The 8,493-nt window shown below is 41.4% G+C and overlaps 1 protein-coding gene across 1 annotated transcript; it reads right to left on the reverse strand.

The window, feature by feature from the left end:
• Positions 1-4,626: 4,626 nt before the first annotated feature.
• Positions 4,627-8,402, reverse strand: LOC116400489 (3-mercaptopyruvate sulfurtransferase-like). The gene is made up of 2 exons (XM_031878351.1): positions 7,779-8,402; positions 4,627-5,128 (listed from the first exon to the last, which is right to left on the reverse strand). The coding sequence occupies exons 1-2, from the start codon at positions 8,356-8,358 to the stop codon at positions 4,830-4,832; spliced, it is 879 nt and encodes a 292-aa protein (XP_031734211.1). The 5' UTR covers positions 8,359-8,402; the 3' UTR covers positions 4,627-4,829.
• Positions 8,403-8,493: the final 91 nt, after the last annotated feature.

An 8,493-nucleotide genomic window follows, 5' to 3' on the forward strand; every position in this document is an offset into this window, starting at 1 on the left:
TGTCTCTCTCTCTCTATGTCTCTCTCTCTCTCTGTGTCTCTCTCTCCTCACACCCCCACGCTGTTTCCTTTTCCCTCCACCTCTCGCTTCCTCCCACATCTCTCACCTTCTCTCACCTTCTCTCACCTTCTCTCACCTTCTCTCACCTTCTCTCACCTTCCCACATATCAAACCTTGTCTACCTGCCTTTCTCTCTCCTACTTGTATTTTGTTGTTGTTTTTTGACCGATGCCTCTTTTTGTTGCACTATCCCTTTTCTGCTGTAATACTGCAAATGTATATGTATATTTATATTTGTATATATATATATATGTGCGTATATATTTAGTCTTGCTGTGGGAGCTGTGTTATCTCTCTTATCTTACTTTGATACAGATGTGAAGAACTTCAAACTAATCTACATCAGTCAGTTCAAACAAAGTTAAAGAAACTCTTAATTTGAAAGAGTTCACAGTCTTTTTGTAAGTTTGTTTCCACAGTGACACACTTAGACTCCTACTTCCTGTCCAAATTTTTCTTAATTCAAATGTCACCAAACAGGTCTTTCATATCATCATCGTCATCATCATCATCATCATCATCATCGTCATCATCATCATCGTCAAACCAACTAAAAGTCTCATTTGTTCATTATCCTGAAAGATAAAGTTTATCTTTTTAAAACCCCTCACGACCGAAGATAAGGAACGTACCCGCTCAGCGTCCGTCTGTGGAGAGCTGCTGATCGATTCGTCACCATGTCTGTCGACTCATTCAGAGACACTAAGAGAACTCCTGTTTCCCCTCCAGAAGCCCAATCGCTACCTCCAACCTCTAAAGTGACGTCAAGGAAAAGTTTCTGAGTAAAGAAGAAAAAGACGTGAAGTGGTGGTTGGTGTGGTTTCTCTGACGTTATCTTGATGAAACAGCATCCCATGTTTGAAGAAGAGCTGTGAGAGAAGAAACCCCTTCAGAGGATCGGCTCCTTCTCTCTTTTCATTAACGCTTTTCATGTTCACTTCATCACTTTAGTTTCAGGCAAAATAGAAACTCTTAAGTTTCGGTTGATTGTTGCCTCCTGTGACACATGTGATGGTGTCACTATACCCTTCATAGCCTGTGAGCAGCAGCAGCAGTCTCTCCCACTACAGCGTCATTAAAGGGATAGCGCATGTGTTCTACTGCAGTGGAAACAAACAGTAATGTTCTGCTGTGGATGTATTTTACCCTCCTAAAAGGATCTCCATCAGTTTAAGTGAACACTTTATTCATAATGTGTTCAAGATATAATAACACAAACGAACCCATTGAACGATTAGAGCGAGGTAAGAATGACTGTTTTTGAGTCTTTGAAGAGAGCTGAACTAAATATAGTGTACACTGTAACTGATATTGAAGTACCTTGTATGATTATACTTCTAAACCTCACAACTATCCCTTTAAACAATGCAAAATATACCCTCACACGCTCCTTAACACCAAGTGAAGAAGCCTTCTATTGTACTTGTACTCTGACAACTTAAATCTTAGGTGACTTTTTGTTTACTTTGAAGGAATATAGTTGTTGTTTTTTAGCTTATTTGCTTTCTTAGAGTTAGATGAGAAGATTGATACCACTGTCACATCTATAAGATGCATGTGATCAAGGCGCTTAGCTTAGCTTAGCTTAGCTTAACGACTGGAAACAGGGGGAACAGTTAGCCTGCTGATGAAGCTAACACAATATAAATAAAGAAAACACTTCATCAATTTGACAAAACGTGCGCAACATTTCAACAACATCTTCTTCGACTTCACGACACCATGCGACGCGTGAAGCATAACATATCTTTTGTTTACTTGGTGCGTCACTTTAAATGTTGATACCGCAAAGCATTGTGGGGCGGCATTATCTTCTTTCCTTTGGAAAAGGAAGGTGCAGTGTTTCCTAGGCTGAAGGACACTTAGATACTTCAGGTCATTTCACTCAGTCAGACTCATGTTTAGCTGAATAATATAATAAGATTAAGAGGTTAAAGAGGGTTCAGATTGTAGAAGCTCTGGTTCGTGTGCTTGGCTTTGGCGCCCCCCTGTGGTTCTATCACAAACAGCTGAGTTGCTACATTGTTACATTGTAGAACCACGAGTTACTCTTCACAGCATGCAGATCAGTGCAGACTGACCATCATCAGCTGTCATTCGACCAATCAGGACACTCGTGTTTTATCAATAACTAGATGAAAGAAATGAGACTTCTTCCATCAGCATGTCTCACGTCTCTGTGTGACGTGACTCTGAACAGACGTCACTGTTCATGACCAATCATTTAAATATTACACCCGACTCATATTCACTAAAAAGTGTCCCGTCATCAGAACAACGATGAACACTGAGCATAAAGTAACAGAATGATTGTCTCAGAAAGAAACATTTTAACAAACCTCAGCAGAGAAACCAACAAAATATAAATATGATCCGAGTTCAGACTGAGACGTTTTCTCCTAAATTCTCTAAAAGCTACCATTAGATAACGACTCATTTGCATGTTTAAACACATCAGAATACTTATAATACTAACAATAATCGTCTTAATGTGAATAATCAACTGGAGAAGTCTATTCGTTAAATATTGTCCCCTTGAATGATTGAAGACATTTATATATATAACGTCTAAATAAGAGAAGACAATTATGTTCATATTGAAAGAAGGCGGCAACATTTCACTGTGAGAGGAGCTGGTGTTCACAGCGAGATAACAGAAAGACTTTATCAACACACTCACCCGTTACTCCCTCCGGCTGGAACACAGACCCACGACCCGCCCAACCACAGACCCACGACCCGCCCAACCACAGACCCACGACCCGCCCAACCACAGACCCACGACCCGCCCGACCCGGTCGACTCCCTTTCTGCGTCGTCTGTACGAGACTCCGTTACAACAGAGAACGTTCAGAAGGAGTGAGTCAGAGACGACTTCAGACGAAAAGGAAGTCAGGAAGTTTGGAAGCTTCACTTCCCTTTTATCTGAAGCTGTGTCATTTTTATTACTATTAGGAGATTTAACTCAAAGTCACGTGACTTTACAACACGTTAGAGAGGAACGTGTTTCTATCTAAATGCATTTAGGTTCATTGTTTTGAAGGAAATGAAAGAGGATTATTAATTATTATTTTTACTGGTGACACTGAATTATAAGAGGTGGAAACAAACATGTTGAGTTCAATAAACGTGAACCTGAGGAAGGCTGCCACAGATACATCGAGACAATAATGATCTTTGTGTGTATTATTATGATTTTTGTGTGTATTATTATGAGCTTTGTGTGTATTATTATGATCTTTGTGTGTATTATTATGATCTTTGTGTGTATTATTATGAGCTTTGTGTGTATTATTATGATCTTTGTGTGTATTATTATGAGCTTTGTGTGTATTATTATGAGCTTTGTGTGGATTATAATTACTGTGGGACAACGGGATCAAATAAGAGGAGGCTGCGAAAAAAACACTATTTGAAAGCAACAAATCTAGTTCAGTAATTCTATTGTATTTCACTTCTCCTCCAGTTAACCCTTATTATCAAAAGGCAAAAAGCACAGTGTGTGTGTGGGTGTGTGTGTGTAAATGTCTAATCAGCATTCTGAATATTGAGCTCACAGGTCTGAAGTCCAACGATTGAACTCAAAGTGAGCTTCTCTACCAGCCGCCTGAACTGAACTCTGATCTCAGTCAGTTTTGTGTCCCTTATACATATATACATATATATATATGTATATATATATGTATATATACATATATATATACATATATACATATGTATATGTCTATATATATACATATATACATATGTATATGTATATATATATATATATATACAGTATATATGTATACATGAGGAGCAGACGTACATGAGCTTTCAACAACTGTACCGACTCGTGATTCAAAGTGCAGCTCTGCTTTATTCCATCGTGAGCATCACAACTGTAACGTTCGTGTTCACGCTCTTTGGTCAAGTCGTCTAGTTTGGAATGAAAAAAGTTTGTAAATGTTTAAAGGAATACTTTTCACATCTTTTGGGGAACAACAAGAATCTCGATATCACTCTCATATCTGCACATTAAATATGAAGCAAAGCCAGCAGGAGGTTAGCTTAGCTTAGCGTAAAGGCTGTTTTTGTGCATGAATTTAAACAAACAAGATGTAATCAGGCAGCAACCTCCGGTTCTTCCGAGTGAAGCCGATGCTTCATGTGTTAAAGCTGCATTCTCTCTAGTGTCCACCAGGGGGCGACTCCTCTGGTTGAATAGAAGTCTATGAGAAAATGACTCTACTTCTCTCTTGATTTATTACCTCAGTAAACATTGTAAACATGAGTTTATGGTCTCAATCTCTAGTTTCAAGTCTTCTTCAATACAGCATGATGTTCATTTAGTACATTATGGTCCATTTAGAGTCAAACAGACCATAAAGCAGGGGATGCTTTAGGGCGGGGCTACACGGTGATTGACAGGTCTCTACCTCGGTGGACTAAAATGCCGAACTCGAGGCTTCAAGACATCAGTCCACAAACCAATGGGTGACGTCACGACATCTACGTCCACTTCTTACTGTCTATGGTAGGATTTTTAAAACTTAAAACAGAGCCAGGTTAGCTGTTTTCAACATTTCCAGTCTTTATGCTAAGCTAAGCTAAGCTAACCGTCTGCTGGCTGAGTGGTATCAATCTTCTCATCTAACTCTCGCCAAGACACTAAACAAGCAGAATATTAGCAGGAAGTATTTTACCAAAATGTCACACTCTTCCTTCAAAGACCACCACCGGTCTGATCCGGTTTGATCCGGTCTGATCTTTAACCCCCCGTTAACCAATCACAAATGTTTCCCTCGTCCTTCGGAGATGACGTGCTCGGGCACGGCTCGGGTGTACCATTCCGACCACCCGCCGTCGTACACCGACACCTCCGGTTGGCCGCACTCGTGGGCCGCCAGCGCCACGGTGCACGCCGTCACGGCCGAGCCGCACAGGACGCAGACGGGCCGGCCGAGGTCCACGCCGGCCCGGACGAACAGAGCCTGGAGCTGCTCCCTGGGCAGGAAGTGACCCGACGGCGACAGGAAGTAGTGGAAGGGCACGTTGATGGAGCCGGGGATGTGGCCCGGCTCCGTGTCTGTCAATCAATCAGAGAGAGGAGAATGAGCGGGAGACATTTAACCCTTTAATAGGAAATACGCCATCTTTAATGTGGATGTAGGATCTAAATGTGTTGTTCTTCCAGCATCCTGCGCCGTCATTTGACATGACAGTGAAGGTTCCATTTGTACGTTTTACATCAGTTCCATTGTTAAATAAAAAGGTTCCATTTGCTTGTATTGCAAACTAGCTACGTGTCCAACAGTGACAATCATATCCCAAGATACGAGGGCGAGGATTGAGGCGGTCTATTGTTTAAAAATGTACGATACCGATCCTCCTACTTTGATCAACGCACTCAAAGCACTTTGTAACTTAGCTTTTGAAAGGAGCTTTATAAATAGAGTTATTATAATACTGTACACATATTGTTTGAATCACTACTATTTGCTACCTGAGTTTTAATATCAAAACAAACGTTTTTCAATACTTTACTTTAAAAAGTACGAGCATATTTTCAACAGAAACTCCTTTTTGCATTTAACGAAGTAAAAGTTCCAGCTATGCAAGAACTTAATCTATAACTGGTACACAGCCATGAATCATATATAAAATGAGCAGATATCGTATTCAAAGTTATTACGCTATGAAGTCAGTCTGCGTTTAAAGAGTATCGGTTTGATAGATGAATGAATAAGAGAAGATTCTCTTGATTTGGCACGAAGGGGAAAACCAGTTCCTCTCTTCCCTGAACTATAAAGATTAGAAAACAATGGAAGCAGTCAGTCAGCCTGAGGTCAAAGTTCACCCTGAGACTGTGTTCACATGTGGAGTTTCACCTGTGATAGGGAGCTCTACCAGCACCTCTGTGTGTGTGTGTGTGTTTGTGTATGCGTGTGTGTGTGTGTACTCAGGGTGTGTTTTCGCTGCATATCTGTAAAGATCTGAATATCAGAGTGAACAATATATGTAAAGACTCGAGGCCGTCCAGTCAGCTGCTCCTGTGCTGTTTGCTTGGTGTCATTATTGTTCCATATTAACCTTTTTATCTTGTTATAACTCAAGTTGTCTGAGAGGAAACCAGACTTCCGCTGCTCTCCTCTTCAGAGCGTCTGAACGTTACGCTCACAGACGAGAAAACCTTCGTTGTGAGTTACGCTTTGAGAGAAAATGTGTTTTTGTCGTTGATGTTTGCTTCGGACCAACTTTCACCGGGAGACCGCGGTTCGTGTCCCGTGTGAACCGAGAAGTTTTATTGCGTTTAGGTTTCGTTTATTTATTTTATTTATTTATAAATAGGCACAATTTAAACAATAAAATAAAAGTAAACAAAATAAATATCACAGTGCAGGAAGAGGCTTAATGGAAGCCTCCACCTAAATAATATTTAAATGTAACAATATTACAGAGAACATAAAATGAATATGCATAAAGATGCGACTACGTACAATATTATTGACAAGATGTTTTTACAAGATATGAAAGATGATAACAATATCAATACATTACCAACAACAAAAGAACAATATTGTGTTTTTTTACTGAAGCTAACCGAGTAGTTTTGTTTTGTATTTTATTTTATTTTGTTGCAATTTACACCTTTAACCACGAGTTTCAAACGATTAGAAACTAAGACTGTATGAAATACGTTTCCCTCATAATGTGAATAAGATTGCACTTTAGTTGATGTGTTACTCTGAACATAGATATTGTACATGAAGTAATAACAATAGCTGTATTTGTGTTGATATTATGTTCTGAAAGTTAACAATAGAAATGATATTTCCATGTGTAGCTCAATATGTTTTACTTCAGGCTCCATGTGTGTAATATCTGTAATATAACACAAACATGATGAACTGAACTTTCTGTTTTACACGTTTAGCCGCATGTAATCCAACATGAGGACAGTTTATGTGTCGATGCATCTATTTGCCACAATATCAGATTCATGAATATCACGATATTGATTTGAATTGAGTCGACCGGTTTCCTTTAAATCAAAGTAGAAACACGTTGAGCTGCTCGACACACTGATGAGTCTCAACATCATCCGACTGACTGACGTTGTGCCCGATCATCACCTCTGCTGCTGATCGGATCAATGAATGATCAGCGAGGCTTGATTAATGCGATCAGTTAAGGATACAACATTATGTGATCAAAACCTGTGGTTTGAGAAATGAACAAACGACATCCTCCGTCCCGGGACCTTCACACCGGGACAGAAAAAACTCCCCAAAATAACTTTAACGGGGAGAAAAGAGGAAGAAACCTCAAGATGAACAGAGGAGAGATCCCATCAGCAGAACAACAGATGTCATGTGAACAATAGAGTTATAGAAATAATAATAATAGAAATGTGACGAAGGATTACAACCGCAAAATAAATAGTTCACACAAACAAGCGACAAAAGAACCTTTTTATTGTTTTACCTGAGTAATGATTAATGATGTTTTACAGCCTAATTAACTCTTGCAGCATTTGAAGATTTCACTTCTGCAAGATTTAGAATCAAGTGTCTGATAAATGATCATGAAATAAAAAAGATGATTTGTGTTTGACAGCAGAGCCTCCTCACGGATCAAAGGGACTAAAGGTGACATTTAGTAATCATTTACTTGCTGTGAAGGAGATCCATAACTCATAACTTTCAGTTCGGGTTCGTGTGTAACGGACTACTCACTGTCTCTGGGTTCGGGGTCCACTCCTCTGAACCGGGCCGCGGGTCTGGCGTCCACCACCTGGAACCTCTTGGTGTCCAGGTTGTCCAGGATGTCCTCGTAGCTCTTGATCCAGGAGCGGTTCAGGGAGGCCTTGAACTCGGCCGGCGCCGGTCTGGCGTACCGGTCGCTCACCGGTCGACCCTCCAGCTCCCAGCTCCCGAGCCCCCCGTTGAGCAACGAGACCGCGCTGTGCCCGAACACCCGGAACATCCACCACGCGCGCGGCGCCGAGAACGCGCCGAACTCGCTTGCGTCGTACACCACGACGTGCGTGTCGCGCTCTATCCCCAAATTCCCGACGTAGTCTGCAAAGACCCTCTCCGGCGGCAGCATGTGGTCCAGAGGAGATGTTTTATCGCAGCACTGATCGATGTCGAAGAACAACGCGCTCGGGATGTGCCGCTTCTTGAACTCGCTCTTTGCGCTGCGCCGCAGTTTGGGCAAAAACCAAGAGGTGTCCAAGATGCGCATTTTCCCCTGGACCCTCACGGCCTCCGCGAGCCACCTGGAAGTCACCAGAGCTTTGGCTTGGAGCGCCATGGTTCACTCTGGAGAGGTAGTTCACTCTGCTGGGATAGACCTGGTCCTGGGCTAAAGGTTGAGAGAGAGAGAGAGAGAGAGAGGGAGGGAGAGAGAGAGAGAGAGAGAGAGAGAGAGAGAGAGAGAGAGAGAGAG

The sequence above is a fragment of the Anarrhichthys ocellatus genome, unplaced genomic scaffold (genome assembly GCF_004355925.1).
Source record: "Anarrhichthys ocellatus isolate YVR2014 unplaced genomic scaffold, GSC_Weel_1.0 scaffold174, whole genome shotgun sequence".
Taxonomy (NCBI): domain Eukaryota; kingdom Metazoa; phylum Chordata; class Actinopteri; order Perciformes; family Anarhichadidae; genus Anarrhichthys; species Anarrhichthys ocellatus.